General features: G+C 43.5%; 1 protein-coding gene across 1 annotated transcript in view; it reads left to right on the top strand.

Annotated features, from left to right (window-relative positions):
- Nucleotides 1-19,791, top strand: part of LOC119964582 (nardilysin-like) — a 133,730-nt gene that overhangs the window by 57,866 nt on the left and 56,073 nt on the right. Inside the window, 6 exon segments of the mRNA XM_038794258.1 lie at nucleotides 453-507; nucleotides 617-721; nucleotides 5,278-5,401; nucleotides 6,669-6,755; nucleotides 6,878-6,997; nucleotides 13,681-13,732. Coding sequence (XP_038650186.1) covers nucleotides 453-507; nucleotides 617-721; nucleotides 5,278-5,401; nucleotides 6,669-6,755; nucleotides 6,878-6,997; nucleotides 13,681-13,732 — 543 coding nt within the window.

Genomic DNA, 19,791 nt, shown 5'->3' on the forward strand with positions numbered 1-19,791 from the left:
GACATTTATTAGCTTGACCATGTTGTATTTGTGGTTTAAATTGAAGTAAAGTTCTGCATTGTATGCTAGTGAGGTTCTTTCATTCTCAGTTACTTTTCAATGGAAAATAGATAGAATTCCTCATGATTCAAGCTTCAACTTTTGGGCATTATATCCATGGCCTATTTTGTACTCATTGGAGAGTGCTTATCAGCAGAGGATAGCAATTATGAATGAAAACCATGACAGTTTTATTTCTTCCTGGTCCAGTGGCACTATGACCATATGTAATGCTCTAATTCAGCCTCGGGCAGAAGATTGAGCATTGAACTTCCTGATAAAAGTTGTTCAGTACCCCATTTGGAACTGCCATTTTCCATTCAATCATTAAGACTGCCTTATTTTATGTTCTAAGGAGTAATACAGATGTTTATATACAAGTGTTATTTAATATTCATGTCATTATCCCTTAGAATTTATAGAGAGATTCAGAAGATTGAAGATAATGAATTCCATTTCCAGGAACAGGTATACATTGCTCTATTTCCCTTTGTTCATCAATGCTACAGTTTTCTACTAATTGATTAGCAAGGTATTACAACACAGCTGTGATCCTGACCATTTGTTATTTCCTCAGACTGATCCCATTGATTTTGTCGAAAATGTTTGTGAAAATATGCAGATTTTCAAAAAGACAGACTTCCTTACCGGAGACCAGTTACTGTTGGAGTACAAACCAGAGGTAAATGATATGGAGTTAATTGTCTCATCTATACAATAAAACTGCTTTTGCATTCATTAGATTTGCATTATAAAGTCTCAATATTATTTGTTTGTGTAAATCAAGCATATCTTGGCTGCACTAGTACAAAACTTGTGGAAAGGAATTCGTACCTTGAATTCAGCTCTATTGTGCAATGGAGTAAAGTAGTTGTTCCATCCTCCCAAGCAGCAGTCGTTTCAGTAACTTTGGAAATATTTTTCAAATGAATTCTATGTACATACATTGCAATGACTTAAAAAAAAATAATTTTGCTTGTAGGACCCTCTTTTCAAAAGAATTAAATAAGCGCAGACTCTCATCTAAATTATAATAACTTGGAAATAACAATCATTATTAAAAAGATTGTTTTAATGATGCTTTTAGGACAAAAAGTGTTTACTTACAGATATTAGTGGGATTGGATATGCCTGCTTCTCACTGCTGGATCTCTCTCCTTGATGTGGTGATTGATATTGGGAAAGTGGCACCCTGAAGACTTTGTTTTGCTGTCCTTTGATTTTAAGTACTTGGTGCCTAAATATTTTTAAAAAACCTCCCTTATCTTGAACAAACCTGAACTTGGATGATGCCCACCACCATACTATCTTCAAGCAAAGTATTCATTTGCTTATTCATGTCCTACCTGTTGACAAACAAGCAAGGTTTTTTTACAGAGGTGGCATGATTTTGTTCTGTGTGTCATACAATTATTTAAATTGTTGTAACTTCATGGGGGTAGGGTGGAAGTGAGTGCTTAAAGTGGGTTGGTGCAGACCCGATGGGCCGACTGGCCTCCTTCTGCACTGTATGCACGTCAAACAGCATCTTGATTATTGTTATTTGGAGCTTGCACTTCAGAATCCATTTGGAACACCTGACATTGGGAAATGAGTAGTTTTGACTGCCCTTGATTGATCTGGAGTTATAGAATCTCTACAGCGTAGAGGGAGGCCATTTGACCCATCGAGTCTGCATGAACCCGTAGAAATACATTCTATGTCCAATTTCCCACTGCATCCCTGTAACCCCACTCAACCTTTGGAAACTTAGTGGCAGTTTAGCATGGCCAATTCACCTAGCCTGCATATTGTTGGACTGTGGAAGGAACCTGGAGCAAACCCACACAGACACGGGGAGAATGTGCAAACTCCATACAGACAGTAACCTGAGGCTATAGTCTAACTCAAGTCCCTGGCGCTGTGAGGTAACAGTGCCTGACAGCACGGTAGCACAGTGGTTAGCTTCACAGCTTCAGGCTCCCAGTTTCGATTCCCCGCTGTGTCACTGTGCGGAGTCTGCACGTTCTCCCCGTGTCTGCATGTGTTTCCTCCCACAGTCCAAAGACGTGCAGGTTAGGTGGACTGGACATGCTAATTTGCCCATAGTGTTCAAAAGGTTAGGAGGGGTTGTTGGGTTATGGGGGTAGGGTGGAAGTGAGTGCTTAAAGTGGATCAGTGCAGACCCGATGGGCCGACTGGCCTCCTTCTGCACTGTATGTTCTAACCACTGTGCCATCGTGCCGCACTGGTGGTTAGTGGTAGGTTGATGTGAAGTGAGAGACCGAGAAAGACTGGGTTATTTAACACAGAAAAAAAATCCATTGAACTTTTGTTACTGATACTGAAGTAGTTAGTCGTTGTTTGGTGTTTTCCCAGAGCTGTACAGTTGAGATTTTATACTAGATTTGGGAGTATCAGACCTCTGTTTTGTTATTGTGTGGCACAGTACATCAATGTAGGTTGCTATACTGAACCTTTCAAATATTTAAAAACATTTGAGTGTGTTTGTGAATTTTGTTATGGAATAATGGTTAGTGGTATGCATTTACAAATTTCAATGGCAGTGATTTTCTAATTATGAAAATTATGAATTGAAAAGTTAGCTAAATGGTAAGTAGGTGTGATCTCATAGTCATTACGGAGACACCGTTACATGGAGATCAAAATTGGGAACTTAATATTATGGGATATTTGATTTTATGGAAAGATAGGACGGAAGGAAAAGGTGGTTGGGTAGCACCTAATAAGTATAGAAGTGGGGACAGTTGAGAGGCAATATAAATTCCAATGATTAGAGTCCAATTGGGTGGAGATAAGAAACGGCAAGGGAAAGAAGACATTGAGAGGAGTAGCATATCGATCCCCAAACAGTAGCCACACTGTAGGAAAGGGTATACATCAACATGGGTATAAATCCCATTCATACCAAATATTATAAGTGAGGAATTGAATATCATCACTAGAGGTTGATTAGACAAATTAATGGGGCAGATAGGTCCCCTGGCCTTGATGGCTTGCATCCTAGGATCGTAAAAGTAGCAGTTGCAGAAATAGTGGATGCATTGGTTATAATTTTCCAAAAGTCCATGGATTCTGGAGACGTACTGGAGAATTGGAAAACTGCCTATGTGACACCCCTAATCAGTGTAACTGTTGGCCAATTAGCCTAACATCTATTGTTGGAATTCATTATTAAGGAAGTAATAGCAGCACATTTGGAAAATCATAATCTAATCAAGCAGAGTCAGCATGGCTTCATGAAGGGGAAATTGTGTCTGACTAATTTGTTAGAGTTTTTCGAGGAAGTGTCAACCAGAGTAGATAGAGGGGAACCAGTAGATGTGTTGTATTTGGACTTCCAAAAGGAGTTCGACAAGGTACCTCACAAAAGGTTAAGTCATAAGAACCCCTGGTGTTGGAGGTAGTATATTAGCATGGATAGAGAATTGGCTAATGGGCAGGAAACAGTGAGTGGGGATAAGGGGTTCTTTTTCAGATTGATGACCTGTAACCACTTGATGTTCCTCAGGGGCCACTTCTGGTACCGGAACTGTTTACAATATATATTAATGACTTGGAGGAAAGAAACAAATATACTGTAGCCAAATTTGCAAATGTGCAGAAATAGGTGGAAAGGCAAGTTGCTGGAAGGATATACAAAGTGTTTGCAAAGAGATATTGATAGGTTAAGTAAGTGGCTAATAATTTGGCAAATGGAGTATAATGTGGGAAAATGTGAAATTGTTCATTTTGGAAGAGGGAACAAGAAAACAGTATTATTTAAATGGAGAAAAGCTGCAGAAAGCTGCAACACAAAGGGACTTTGGGATTCTTGTCCATGAAACACAGAAAGCTACCACACAACTGGAGCAGGTAATCAGGAAGGCTAATGGAATGTTGGCCCTTATTTCAAGGGGGTTGGAGTATAAGAGTAGGGAAATCTTGCTCCAACTGTACAAGGTACTGGTGAGAGCACATCTGGAACACTGAGCAGTTTTGGTCCTGTTGTTTACAGTTCAGAGAAAGTTCACTCGGATGATCCCCAGTATCAAGGGATTGTCTTTTGAGCAAAGGTTGGGGGCTGGATTCTCCTTTCCTGCGTCTAAGTGCTGGCTCGAACGGAGAATCCGTGGGAGGTTTGTGAAACAAAACGGTGTGAACCCATCACCGATTATGGTATTGGTGAGGGGCTAGCACTGGTGCTGACTGAAACACCAGCCTCCCGCAACAAAAGGGGCCGGAGAATTTCCGGCTCCCGGGCCGCACATGCACATCTTTGGGCTGTGGAGGTGAGACCCATGCAAACACATGGAGAATGTGCACAGTCCATATGGCTAGTGATCCGGGGCCGGGATTGAACCCATGTTCTTGGCACCGTGAGGTAGCAGTGCCAACCACTGCGCCACGATGCTGCCCTACTCCTGTTGTTTCTTTTGGTCTAAAGATATGGAGCGCACACATTTCAATTATTTAATGAACTTCTTTGACAAAAAAGATTGAATGCTGGAAGAAAGGAGTTGAACTGTTTACTTCTCAGGAACATGCCTCGAAGCTGCAGTTAATTACTTTAAAATGCTATAATATGCAGGGGTTATTGAATAGAAAAGTAGGGAGGTTATGCTTCAGTAAGACCACATCTGGAGTATGGTGCACAGTATTGGTCACTGGTATGGGAGGATGTAAATTTGTTGGAAGCAGTTCAGAGAAGATTTACGAGACTAATACCTGGAATGGATGGATTTTCTTATGAGGAAAGGTTGGAAAGGGACCCGGGTTCAATTCCTGGACTCTGGAGTCCGCACTTTTTCCTCGTCTCTGTGTGGGTTTCCACCGGGTGCACTGGTTTCCTCCCACAAGTCCCGAAAGACATGCTTGTTCGGTGAATTGGACATTCTGAATTCCCCCTCTGAGTACCTGCACAGGCACCGGAGTGTGGCGACTAGGGGATTTTCACAGTAACTTCATTGCAGTGTTAATGTAAGCCTACTTGTGACACTAATAAAGATTATAATTTATTAACTGGTGTAGTAGGCTCCAGTGGCTCACTCGTCTACTCGTGTACCTTGTTCACATGATTGTTTAAAGTTGCTATGTAGCTGAACTATCTTTTTAAATACAAAGTAGATTTTCTCTTTTGACAGCTCAGTGGGGAAGATTATATTTGATCATTTCTGCTTACAGGTGATTGCTGCTGTTGTTCGCCTCCTCACTCACAGCTCAGTGGGGAAGATTAAATTTTATCATTTCTGCTTACAGGTGATTAATGCTGCCGTTCGCCTCCTCACTCCACAAAAGGCAAATCTGATTTTCCTTTCTCCCAACAATGAAGGGAGGTGTACGCTAAAAGAGAAGTGGTTTGGAACTTCATACGATGTTGAAGGTAAAGTGGCCAGTGAAAGGGTTAACTTTGCTCAGAAAGATTCAAAATGTTGTCGAGAGTCATCGTGGGTGACATGGTAGCACAGTGGTTAGCACTGTTGCCTCACAGCGCCGGGGACCCAGGTTCGATTCCTGGCGTGGGTCACTGTGCAGAGTCTGCACGTTCTCCCCGTGTCTGCATGGGTTTCCTCCGGGCGCTCCGGTTTTCTCCCACAAGTCCTGAAAGACATGCTTGTTAGGTGATTTGGACATTCTGGATTTTCCCTCCGTGTACCCAAACAGGCGCCGGAGTGTGATGACGAGGGGATTTTCACAGTAACTTCATTGCGGTGTTAATGTAAGCCTACTTGTGACAATAATAAAGATTATTATTAAGGATATAGAAATAAAGGAAATGGACAAGCATCTTGCTGTATATGCAGTTGCAGACATTGGATTTGAACAAATGTAGACTGGAGATGGAAAGGTGTTGGAACAATCTGTTTAAAATATGGTTTTACAATACGGAGTTTAGTTTAGTGGAATCTTCCATAAGATCAGATGATAATTGTAGATGAAGACCACTCAATTGAAGTCTTGCATTGAAACATCCAGTTGTTTTAGGTTCCTTGTTTATTATTTGTATAGCCTGTTGCCTGTAGATATTTATGCTTTAAAAATTGTCTCATAAATAACTTGACATTCATGAAATATGGCAAATGCAGAACCTCTTTATGTAATGTATAGGCTTGACTTGAGACTCTATTTTCTCAGCAGCATACCAAATTACTGACAGAATTGCTTCACGTCCCTGGATGAGAATGTCTGTATAATTGAGCAAATTTAAGGAAACAATTGATGAATATGTGCCCATTTTGTTTTGAAATAACCTTTTAATGGGCTTCATTGTACGACACTTGCTACACGTGTATTGTTTCTTTTTTGCTTTTGGTATTCTGTCTGCTCTGTCCTATTTAAGAACCAAACACATGGAGAAGCATGGTTAGCACTGTTGCCTCATGGCGCCGAGGACCCGGGTTCAATCCTAGCCCCGGGTCACTGTCCGTGTGGTGTTTGCATATTCTCCCCTTTTCTACGTGGGTCTCACGCACACAACCCAAAAAAGATTTGCAGTTTGTGAATTGGCCAAGGTAAAATTGTCCCTTAAATGGAAAAAAATAATTGGGTACTTTAAATTTAAAAAAAGAAAGAACTAAACACACAGCAATATAGTTCCACTGGTGGTTTCTTAATTCATAAGATATTTTCATTCTTTTTGTTGCTGACAGATTTTGAGAGATATTGGGTTGACCTATGGGCAAGTGACTTTCCACTGAACCCTGCTCTTCACCTGCCTGAAGATAACCGGTATATAGGTGAGTCATGCATTGACATTTCTTTTTAGTTTCACAGCCAATCAAAATCGCGAAAGTAAAGCAGAGGAATTTAATTTGTTCATTTATTGTGCACAATAAAACTAATGGTTTCCTATCTTCAGCAACTGATTTTTCACTGAAGAACTCTGATTGTCCTGATACCCTGTATCCTGCGAAAGTTTTGGATAACAAGCATGGTCGTCTGTGGTACAAAAAAGATACCAAGTTTCAAATTCCTAAAGGTAGGTGACCCGATTTATTTTTCTCCACCTGATTTACTGTAAACAAAAGGGGCAGCAGCAATTCATTCACTTGTACAGTTCCAACGGTGCTGATTGCCCTCCTGTAACAGGTATAAGTATGACCCCTTACTGATTTGAACCATCACAATAAGTGCCAGTGAGCTATTCCACTTGAAAGCATCACAGCCAAGCCTGATACTATTGTGAGTACCTGAAATCCACTGACAATGTTTTCTAGATCAGAAGCAGAGGTGCCAGTTAATTTTCCTTCCTTAACTAATAGATGTTAAGGTCAATTGTAGTGCTCTGATTACTGCTGCAAACCTATCATTTCCTGAGATTGCACCTGGGAGATACTTGCCCTTAAGATTCAACTACAAGGGCAACACGGTGGCATAGTGGTTAGTACTGCTGCCTCACAGTGCCAGGGACCCAGGTTCGGTTCCAGCATTGGGTAACTGTGTGGAGTTTGCATGTTTTCCTCGTCTGTGGTTTTCTTCTCCAGTTGCTCCGCTTTCCTCCCACAGTCCAGGTTAGGCGGGGTTACTGGGTTAGAGTAGGAGAGTGGGTCTAGGCAGGATGCTCTTTCAGAGGGTGGTGCAAACTCGATTCGTCGAATGGCCTCCTTCTGCACTGTAGGGATTCTATAGATTCTACTCATTAAAGAAACTCGTTGCAACAGTGAAGAATTAAAATTGTGTATTTGTTTCCATTGAAATAATATTCAGCTCCTTTATTCTTCCAGCCAAAGGGCATAACTTCACATTTTCCTACATTATATTTCACCTGCCAGGTTTTGCCCCCTCACTTAACCAGTCTACTATATCCCTCTGTAGACTCTGTCATCCTGACCGCTTGACTTCGCACCTATTTTTGTGTCTTCCACAAATTTGGCAATAGTTCATTCACTTCCCTCATCCAAGCCATTAATATATATTCATTTTTTTCATATTATACGTAGTTGTGGCTACATCACTGATCTCTGTGGCACTCCATTAGTTACAGGCTGCCATCCTGAAACTACCCCCCCTTATCGCAACTCTGTCTTCCATCAGTTAGCCAATCCTCTATCCATGCTGATATACTGGCCCAACGCCATGGGCTCTTATCCTATTAAGTAGTCTTTTGTGCAGTACCTTATCAAACATTTTTTTGAAATTCAAGTACATCAAGGAAGAAATAGCGAGGCATCTGGATGGAAATTGTTCCATTGGGCAGACGCAGCATGGGTTCATCAAGGGCAAGTCGTGCCTAACTAATTTAGTGGAATTTTTTGAGGACATTACCGGTGCAGTAGACAACGGGGAGCCGACGGATGTGATATATTTGGATTTCCAGAAAGCCTTTGACAAGGTGCCACACAAAAGGTTGCTGCATAAGATAAAGATGCATGGCATTAAGGGTAAAGTAGTAGCATGGATAGAGGATTGGTTAATTAATAGAAAACAAAGAGTGGGGATTAATGGGTGTTTCTCTGGTTGGCAATCAGTAGCTAGTGGTGTCCCTCAGGAATCAATGTTGGGCCCACAATTGTTCACAATTTACATAGATGATTTGGAGTTGCGGACCATGGGCAATGTGTCCAAGTTTGCAGACGACACTAAGGTGAGTGGTAAAGCAAAAAGTGCAGAGGATACTGGAAGTCTGCAGAGGGATTTGGATAGGTTAAGTGAATGGGCTAGGGTCTGGCAGATGGAATACAATGTTGACAAATGTGAGGTTATTCATTTTGGTAGGAATAACAGCAAAAGGGATTATTATTTAAATGATAAAATATTAAAACATGCTGCTGTGCAGAGAGACCTGGGTGTGCTAGTGCATGAGTCGCAAAAAGTTAGTTTACAGGTGCAACAGGTGATTAAGAAGGCAAATGGAATATTGTCCTTCATTGCTAGAGGGATGGAGTTTAAGACTAGGGAGGTTATGCTGCAATTGTATAAGGTGTTACTGAGGCCACACCTGGAGTATTATTGTGTTCAGTTTTGCTCTCCTTATCTGAGAAAGGATGTACTGGCACTGGAGGGTGTGCAGAGGAGATTCACTAGGTTAATCCCAGAGTTGAGGGGGTTGGATTACGAGGAGAGGTTGAGTCGACTGGGACTGTACTCGTTGGAATTTAGAAGGATGAGGGGGGATCTTAGAGAAACATATAAAATTATGAAGGGATTAGATAGGATAAATGTGGGCAGGTTGTTTCCACTGGCGGGTGAAAGCAGAACTAAGGGGCATAGCCTCAAAATAAGGGAAATTAGATTTAGGACTGAGTTTAGGAGGAACTTCTTCACCCAAAGGGTTGTGAATCTATGGAATTCCTTGCCCAGTGAAGCAGTTGAGGCTCCTTCATTAAATGTTTTTAAGATTAAAGATAGTTTTTTGAAAGATAAAGGGATTAAGGGTTATGGTGTTCGGGCCGGAAAGTGGAGCTGAGTCCACAAAAGATCAGCCATGATCTCATTGAATGGCGGAGCAAGCTCGAGGGGCCAGATGGCCTACTCCTGCTCCTAGTTCTTATGTTCTTGCAGTACAGCTACTGGTTTCCCGTTATCTATCCTGCTTGTTGCCACCTCAAAAAATTCTAATATATCTATCCGGCATGATTCCCCTTTCATGAAGCCATGCTGACTCTGATTGTATTATGTATTTCTTTTTTTTTTTTAAATTTAAAAAATTTTTAGAGTACCTAATTAATTTTTTCCAATTAAGGGGCAATTTAGCATGGCCAATCCACCTATCTTGCACATCTTTTGGGTTGTGGGGTGAGACCCACGCAAACACTGGGAGAATGTGCAAACTCCATACGGACAGTGACCCGTGGCCAGATTCAAACCCAAGTCCTCGGTGCCGTGAGGCAGCAGTGCTAAACACTATGCCATTGTGCTGTCTCTATATTATGTATTTCTAAATGCTCTGCTAATGGACTGACATTTTCCCAATGACAGATGTTACCTAATGGTCTCCTTCTATTTTCTAAGTTAAATTGTTGATAGTTACCTGTCTTTTTTTGGTCTCCCTCCCTTTTTGAATATTGACAGTTTTCCAATCTTCTGGAACTTTTGCAGAATTTAAGGATTCTTGGAAGGTTAAGTTTGCAGATGATACAAAGATCTGTAGTGGGGCAGGTAGTATTGAGGAAGGAGGTGGGCTTCAGAAGGACTTGGACAGGCTAGGAGAGTGGGCAAAGAAGTGGCAGGTGGAATACAATGTGGAAAAGTGAGAGATTATGCACTTTGGAAGGAGAAATGGAGGCATAGACTATTTTCTAAACGGGAGGATGCTTAGGAAATCAGAAGCTGGCAGCTCCGACTTGTGCAAGCCCTTATAAAAAGTCTTCAAACACTTATTCACTTGCCCCAACGCCACCATCAACCTGCCTGTTCCATTCCTAATCCGCACCACCTCTCTCGTTGCTGCCTACCAATGGAGCTGGCCTGCCAGTGATTGACTCACCTTCGCCCCATACTCATAGACAATCACCCTCGCTCGCCTAAGCTGCCGAACTACGTCCCCGTGGATAGTAGATTAAACTTTGCCTGCAATTCCTTCCTCCTCATCAAAAGTGTCAGCTCTGCGGCCTCCACATATCTTCCATCTACCAACCACTGACATTCCTCCCACGCCTCCCTTTCCACCTTTGCCTTGAATGAAATGACCTCGCTCCTCACGACTGCCTTCAGTGCCTCCCAAACATCCGAAGGCGAGACCTCGACCAGCTACCCTTCTGACACCCCTGTTACTATCATGTACCTGCCCCCCTGGTCTGCCACCACTGTCTCCATTGGGAACCTCACCAATTTACCCTCCAGTATCCACTCTGGGCCCTGTTGTCACAGCCCGAATGGAACACCTGCTCACCTAGACCTTCCTCAGCCTTATCTGGTCTTTTACCCTCAGGTGGGTCTCCTGTAACAGTACCACATCTGCTTTCAGGCCTTTAAGTGCAAGGAAACTTGGGCTTTCTTCACCAGTTCCCCCAACCCTTTCTTGTTCCACGTCACCAATCTGACAGGGGGTGACTCAATACCCTGCCTTTCCTACCCACCATGACGGGCTAAAAGCAAATTACTGCGGATGCTGGAATCTGAAATGAAAGGGAAAATGCTGGAAAGTCTCAGCAGGTCTGGCAGCATCTGTAGGGAGAGAAAATAGCTAACATTTCGAGCCCAGATGACCCTTTCTCAAAAGCTTTTCTCTCCCTACAGATGCTGCCAGACCTGCTGAGATTTTCCAGCATTTTCTCTTTTGTTCCATCCCCCAGGCCCCGCCTAGCAGGCGAGACCCAGCCCCGACCCTGGTCACTATCCCTTCTCTCCACCCCCCAACCCAAAACCACACTACTTCCTCTTGAAAACACCTCAACCAGTACTATCCCCATCCCCGCACCATTCACATCTCCCAGGCCCATCGAAACCTGCCCATACAGGTTCCAATGGTCACCCCCCACCAACCTCGCTCCCATTGACTAGCCAAGAGCGCGTTGCTAGCGTGGCGGCCACTGCCAGAGCCCCCTCTTCCACATTGGAAAAACACCCACACACACCTCTTCCAAACTTCCAATATGCTGCGTCCAAACAAACCCCAAAACCCACAACAATCAATTCCAACCATCCTTCACAAACCAGCCTGGCCCAAGCATCTATTACACAAAACAGTTCACTATAACATCCATAAAAGGAAAGAAGAACATAAAGAAAAAATCCAAGCAAAAACCTATTAAAGTCCAAATTCAGTCCAGTCCCAGGCTTTCTGCTTTCACAGACGCCACCGCGTCGCAGTCTCAAAGTAATAGTCCCTACCGTTTCTCGTGACCCTCAGCTTCGCCAGGTAGACCACATCAAACCACATGTTGCGTTTATACAACGCTGCCTTGGTTTGGCGAAGGCCGGCTGTCTCCTTGCCTGCCTGCCATCCAATCCTGGTATATACGTATACCGTTGCCGTCCCACTCCACCTCCTGCTTCTTCTTCGCCCAACTCAGCATCTTCTCATTCACTTGACAATTGGGAACGCAGGCAATAACAGCTCTCAGCGGTTCACTCGTTCTTCGTTTCAGCCAGAGCAACCAGTGGGCCCTATCCAGTATGTACTGGGAGCGGACTTCGCCTTCCCCCATCAACTTCGTCAGCATGTCAGTGAAGTACTCCCTAGGCCTCCAGCCCTCAGGCACACCCACGATCTTTAGATTCTGTCTTTGTGACCTCTTCTCCAGGTTTTCTACTTTGGTTCCCAGCCCTTCGTTGATCTCCACCTTCTGCAACTCCTCACCCACTGTGCCACGACAATGCCTCCTCCCCCTTCATTTTCTCTCCTTGATCCCGCACCATTGTTGGTTTTCATCAACTTCTCTTTTATCGGTGTAAGGGTCTCACCAACTCCCTCCTTAACCGAGGTCATCATCTCTGACGGTGGCTTTCAAAATGTTTTGATAAAAGCCGGTCAAATTCCCTGACCATCACTTCAGCCACCTTTTCCACCTTGATGGGCGCGGTCCCACCCGACGGGCTCTCTCCCACCTCTCTCCCACTGACCTCCTCGCCATGCTTGACGGCACTTTTGCTCACTCCCTTTTCCTCTGGGTTATGTTTTCCAGATATTGACGTTCTAGAAATGTCTCCGTCTGTCCCACAGTTTCTCAGCACAGCATTTTCCCAAAAACTGGATGTAATGGGCCTAAAAACGACTGCTCTGACGGGAGTAATCAAACATGCCACCTCCAACTATATGCCGCAACCGGGAGTCCTGATGGTGGTTTTGATGAACACATTTCTTGCCGTCTAAATTTTGTGTTCTTTCTGACTCTGCAGACTGTCACCATGGACTATCCTGTTTGGAATATTGTTACTGTGTGAAACATTGGCCGGGGTTCTCTCTTCTGGGGATTAAGTCCCCACGCCGGTGGGAAAATCGGCGGCAACTACTCCGGCGTCAACAGCCCCCGAAAGTAAGGAATTCTCTGAACTTTCGGGGGCTGGGTGGATGCCGGAGGGGTTGGCGCCGCTCCAGCCGGTGCCGAAGGGATGGTGCGAGTCCGTGCATGCGCGGAACGGCTGGTGTGATCACGTGTATGCGGGGAACGGCAGCCATATTTCCTCGCATGTGCGCGGGTTCTCTTCTCCGTGCCCCCCCCCCCCGGTCGGATCTCCCTGCGCCCCCCTGAGGACCCCACGCATACTCAGCTGCCAGGTCCCATCGTGCATGAGGTGAGTAATTCACGCCGGTGGGACTGGCCAAAGCTGGACGGCCGTTTGGCCCATCGGGGCCCGAAGAATCGCCGGGGGGGCGCTTTCAACGGCCCCCGACCGGCGTGGCGGGAATCTCGCCACCACCTGAAAAACGGCGCCGGAAAATAGAGCATCTGGCGTTGGGGCGGGATTCGTGCCTCCCCCCGGGGATTCTCCTAACCCGGCGGAGGGTCGGAGAATCCCGACCATAGTGTCACAAATTGAATAGCTGTATATTTGATTTTAAAATTATTTTTTGTAAATGCGTACTCTCCATGGTAAATGTTATGCATTATGGCATAAAGGGGAAACACAATTGTCTATATTTAAATAAGCTAGGATAATGTTTAATATTTTATGTATACATTTTTGTTTTTTATATCTGGTGTATAAGTAAACATTCTCAGTAGATTATTCGGTGCATTTTTGCTCTTTATTATGTTCATATAAACTTTTGCTTTGCAGCTTACATTCGATTCCACTTAATATCGTCTTATGTTCATGAATCTCCAGAAAGGTAAGCATTTGTATAATTGTGTAACCAGATAAATCATCATAAGTGTATTACAAATTAGATCAGTTAAGGTTTAGAATTGCTGCATTTTTCTGTAAACTAATTGGTTAATTTCACAGCTTATATTTACTAATTAGAAATAAGCTCGATTAAGTAGGCCATAGCTTCCTGGCTCCCCAATATTGCATTTAGTGGGTACCCCAAAAATGCCAAGGTGGGGTGGGGCTCCCTCTTGGCGGTTCCCAAGGAAGGATTTGCCAATCAATTGTCCAGAAGGGCTAACTTCTCCTGAGGAATTGCACTGGGCTGGGAACCATCCAATTTAAATTGGTAACTTTGGATGGTTCTGCCAGTTTTACACTCATTGTTATTCTGAAAGATCTAGAAGGAACCCCCCCCCCTCAACAATGTCCAGACATGGCCCAACATCCCAACCTATGTTTAGCATTGCCGCCTCCCAGAGCCAGGGACCCGACCTCCACCCCAGCCCCCGGTGACCATCCACGCGGAGCCCGCACCTTCTCCCCGTGCTTGCATGTATCTCTTCTCAGTGCAAAGATGCGCAGGGTAGGTGGGTACATGGGGGTAGAGTGGGCCTGGGCAGGGCACTCCCCCAGAGGGTCGGTGCAGACCCGATAGGCAAATGGCCTGGCTCTACACTGTTGTGGTTCTATGAAATAAATTCTCAAATTTCGAAATGGGTTAATTAATCAGAATACATCTGACAATTCAAACTTAAAATTTGTAATTCCAAATTCTTGCAAAAATATAAATATATCTTCGGCTGTAAACAGGCAAGGGTTAATTCTCTGCTCGTTTGAAAAAGGGGTGGAGTAAAAGTTTTCAACTGGATGTCAGTACAGCACCACCGCTCTTTGACCTAATCAGAAACCTGATCAGGGACCCCTTTTCTTTAATTATCTCTATGCCGAGGACCTGGGTTTGGCCGAGGGTCACTGTCCATGGGGAGTTTATACATTTTCCCTGTGCCTGAATGGGTCTCACCCCCCCCCCCCCCCCCCCCCCCACCCAAAAAGTTGTGGGTAGGTGGATTGGCCATGCTAAGTTGCCCATCAGTTGGAAAAAATATATAATTGGCTGCTCTAAATTTAAAAAAAAAACTCTACTTTAACTTTTTTTCTTTTGATCTCAGAATTTACCTCTGTTGTCTTGTGTTAGGAATAATTCTTTTTTGAACCTGGCATGTTTTAACACAAGATCAATCCAACACAGGATTGGCCATAATAATTTTAGCTATCCCTAAATCCTGTTGAATTAAAATGATCTCACTCTTAGCTGTGTGGATTTGTATCCAGATTAAAATTCCCACATGTGATCACAAATATCCTAGAATCATGCCTCTGGCCAGAAAAACATGGCTTGAGGTTTCGTTAGCTGTTTGCTCAAAGATTACAATTTTGACAGAAAGCATCAACCCTTGAAACAGACACACATGAATATCATTCTCATGCAAGCAGCGAAACATATCAAATGTTTTAAAACATCAAATGAATTATGTCTGTCCTTGTGTTCTGTTGTAAAGTTCCAAGAGTGTCTGTATTTAAAAACTCTAGACAAGGTTAATTTCCCAGAAAGATAAACCTTAATGATAACATAACTCTACGAACATCCAGATAAACAAACCAAGCACACAGAATTATCTGCTCATAAAGTTCAAAAGGTTAATCATCAGCCTTCTCTCGGTGTTACAGATTTTTAAAGAGACAGAGGATGTGATAGCATAATAAAATTCTCCCATTTGTTCCAAATTCCTCCAGAGCCTGCTTAAAATTTCTACTTTTAACTGGCGTTTTGAGTTCCAATAAGTCAGAAATTAAATCTTCTATCAAGTTATTTAGACACACAAGTTTCTGGGCAATTTAAAAACCAATCAGTTGCCTGCTGAAATAGTTAAATTCTGTGCTCCAATTTATTTTCCTTTAAACCAATTTCAATTTTATTACATAACCAAATTTGAAAGGAGTCTTAACATTCCACTTTTAACCTGTTTTGAAGAATTCAAATTGGATCACTGCCAGACTTCAAGCTTATAATCTGACCTTGACTCCGAACAAAACAAATGTAATACTTGCATCCAACTAATTCTTTAGTTGATCTCTTCCCCCTGTGCCGACTTAAAAGCGGCTTCTGTTTGGAATACGCCTCACTGGAGGCGGTTTTTCATCATAGCAGCAAGCACCACAGCTGCCATTTCTGGTCTACTTTTAGCCTGTCCTGACCACCAAGCCTTTTGCTCGGCCTCGGGTAACTCTGGATTGTATCCTTTCTCCCTCGCTTTCTTTAGCAATTTTACTATGGTCTTTATTACACTGCCTTCGGCTGACCACATGGGATTCTCCATTCCTTGCCTAGTCCCCTTGTTGGCCGTCATCCCGCTGTTGCATGGTCCTTAATGTAATTTCTTACATGCAATGTTTTATTTGCTCTGTTCCTGGTTTGGTGTGATACAAAAGTCTGTCTTTGTTCCTCAACCTTTTTCCTGATTTTTTTTTGTGCGACTTGTTACTCAGCGTTGCATGTGTCCACAGCTTCCAACTTTTACATTTTTTTGCCGGATCGCTCACCTTATGGATCTGGCTGCCTGACAGTGCTTCCTCTATCTACTAGGTGGCAAATAATAACATACTCATCCACGCAGGAGACGGATCATGTTGCTGGATTCCGGTGATCCACCCTGCTCGCAGTGCCAATTCTGAAGGAGCGTTTTCGGGGGCTATGTATTCAGCTGGCTTACATGTGGGGATCCCCCTCTTAATTACAGCTTTGCTAACGCACACAGCAATTCTGTTAAAGACGTTATTTATTTGCCAACGTATGATGGGAGAGCAATCTGGGGCAGATTGACTCTACCTTACATTGCATTCCATAATTATGCAGTTTCCAAGCATCAGTAGCCCTGCCTCAGCTGGACATGATCCAATCATTGTGACTATAGATTACATACATTGACCAATAAAATTGCTTTTGGGCAACCTGGGGCTTCGCGACCAGTTCATGCACCTGCGAGGCCGTGCTCATAGTCTTCTGATGTTTCCCAGACCTTTCTTATCCACTGTCCTTGAAGTTTTGCATAAATAGTCCTCTTTATCTTGCTTGTCTCTGAGGGACCCATGCGACCATCAAGATGCCAAGTGAGTGGCCAATGAGATTCATCAACAGGAAGGAGTTGCACTCCTTCAACGTTTAACTGGTCTGTGACTACAACTAGAACTTTAAGCATTGGTGCCACGCTGCCATCATAAGACTAGAAGACCTAGTAGCCATTCAGGGCACTGCTTCTCTTTATGTCACAGGACTTCATGGATGGATCCTGGGGAACATGTAATATCCCCTTAAGAATTGGTTTCTCGCGCCTATACGTTGTTCCAAGACAGAGCCTCAGGCATGCTACAACTGAAGCCATCTCCTTTTAAAATTTTTTTAGAGTACCCAATTAAGGGGAATTTAGCAAGGCCAATCCACCTACCGTGCACATCTTTGGGTTGTTGGGGCGAGACCTATGCAGACACGGGGCGAATGTGCAAACTCCACACGGTCAGTGGCCGGGATTCGAACCCAGGTCTACGGTGCTAACTGCTGTGCCACTGTACTGCCACATTCGAGAACGTTATTGGATTTCAGAAGGTGCAGTCCTGGTGCCCACAGTGCACAACGTAGAGGGTCTTGCTTTGTGGTAGTCTGCTGTGTTTTCCTTAATGTGGTCCTTGGAGTGAGGCACTAGATTGACAGTTTATTAGATGAAAAGATGGGAGGAAGAGACAGCTGGGGGATGTAAAAATGCAGAGTGGAAATGTGCCTATGCTGAATAGGAAGGTAGTCCAGATATCTTGGGCATCTAAGCCCTCGTAAGGATTACATGGATACCATAGGGCAGACCTGATCTGGTTCAGGTCGATTTCATCAGTGTTTCTCAACCAGCAGGGCTGCATGCTCCAGAACACCCGTTGATCTGCCTATGAGAACACTTCCATTGAAGACACAACCTTGACTCGGTCCTCTCATGCTGCCAATCCATGGTGCACATCTGTCCAGTGGTCTCACTATTCTGTGCATGTCAGCATGCTTTTCCTATATCTTTTTTCCTTTTGAAAGCCATGATTGAATCTACCTTCATCACCCTTTCGGGCAGTGCCTTTCAGATCCCAACCACTCATTGCATAAAAAAGGTTCTTCCTTGTGTCCCTTTGGTTCTTTTGTTTGTTAAAATTGTGTCCTCTGGTTCACCAACAGGAGTTTTTTTTCTATCTGCTCTGACTAGAGCCTATTTGATTTTTGAACACCTCTATTAATCTTCTCTTAACCTTCTCTGCTCTAAGGAGACTGTCTATCCCTGGAACCATTCTAAATTCTTGTCTGCACCCGTAAAAATATTTGCACCCTCCGAAAATACAATGTCCAGAATTGAAAGCAATACTCTACTTGAAGCCGAGAAGTGTCTCTCATTTACTTTTTAATTGTTTTCTCAATTGGTTCTGCCAACTTCAACGATTTGTGCACATGGACCGCCAGGTCTCTTGGTTCCTGAACCGTAATGTTTTTAAGCAAACAGATATTTACTTAGGGATGTTAGTGAGCTGGATATTTCTGTGTTTCTCATGGAATCGGTTTATCTTGCCTATAATGTTTGCTGCTTCCAGTTTGCACCGAACCTAGCACGTTATTACTTTCATGTTATTTTTTGGGTCCCCTGCAAAGTCTTTATGCAATCTAGCTTGAGAAATGCTGCATCAGAGGATGAGGGTATAATTTGGCTATTGTACACCGGGATAATTTAATCTCCAATCTAAAGTAATATGTTTTGTTTCTTATTTTTATACAATTCTTTGATTTTATATTGTTTTTAGTTAATTATTAAAGCTTAACGGCAATTTAGCAAGTAGAATTGGACCATCAGAGTTCCCCTGTGGTACACACTGAGGACCTGAGAAATGAAAACCGGTTGCACAATAGGCCTATTGTGGAGGGGCTGGTTTAGCACAGTGGGCTAAATAGTTGGCTTGTAATGCAGAACAAGGCAGCAGCACGGGTTCAATTCCCGTACCGGCCTCCCCGAACAGGCGCTGGAATGTGGCGACTAGAGGTTTTTCCACAATAACTTCATTGAAGCCTACTTGTGACAATAAGAGTTATTATGATGAGGATTAGTAGTAGTATTAGTATTATTACTACTCTGGAAAGTTATGATTATAATCTGACCGGGAAATTATTGGCTTGAATCGTACGATGTCCAGAGAAGTAGTTCTATTGAGCTCACAATCACCCTTTCGTTGATCTGACCAGACTCTTTATCCCACCACAATCCTGCACGCTGGCCTTACTGCCCCCCGACCCGACTCCAATCTCCCGCCACAAACCCCCCCCCCCCCCCCCCCCCAATTCTCAACCTGATCGACTATTCCTTTCCCCCCCCCCCCCCCGGACTGGACCTGTCTTCTCTTGTGCTTGGCAGCCTTCTGTAGGGATGCCTGCACTGACTCATCACTTCACCACTGCTGTAGGCAGGATCACAAGTTCCAGTTAAAATAACACATATGGTCAGGGTGCAGAGATCTTAACAGGCAGTGGCAATGTGCACAGCCTCGATGTTTGCCGGAAGATTTGGGCCATATGAACATACAAAATAGAAGACCTTTCTGGTTCACCCACTATGTCCCTCAAGCATCTATCTAACTCAGCCTTAAAATATTTAACAACCCAGCCTCCACCTCATTCTGGGGAAGAGAATGCTACAGACTATCGAAGCTTTGAAAGATAAAATCCCCACCACCACCACAATCGCCACCAATCCAACGCTGGGGATCTTTGAGGTGACGGCCACATGTTTCTTGCATGTAAATGTTTTCTTTGTTTAAAAAAAAAAGCTGGGTAGATTTGGGTAATTGAAATTTAACTGCGGTGATGGGGGTGTTTCTTGACGATCTTTGTGTCAGGGAAATGTTTTGTGACATTTTTCTTCAGTTGATTAATGTGAAATTAAATACTTCTAAGCAGATTATAACCTGCAAGACAACTAAATTGTATGGACCAAAGCAGCTGTTTTT

This window comes from Scyliorhinus canicula, chromosome 4 (assembly GCF_902713615.1).
Source record: "Scyliorhinus canicula chromosome 4, sScyCan1.1, whole genome shotgun sequence".
Lineage (NCBI taxonomy): Eukaryota > Metazoa > Chordata > Chondrichthyes > Carcharhiniformes > Scyliorhinidae > Scyliorhinus > Scyliorhinus canicula.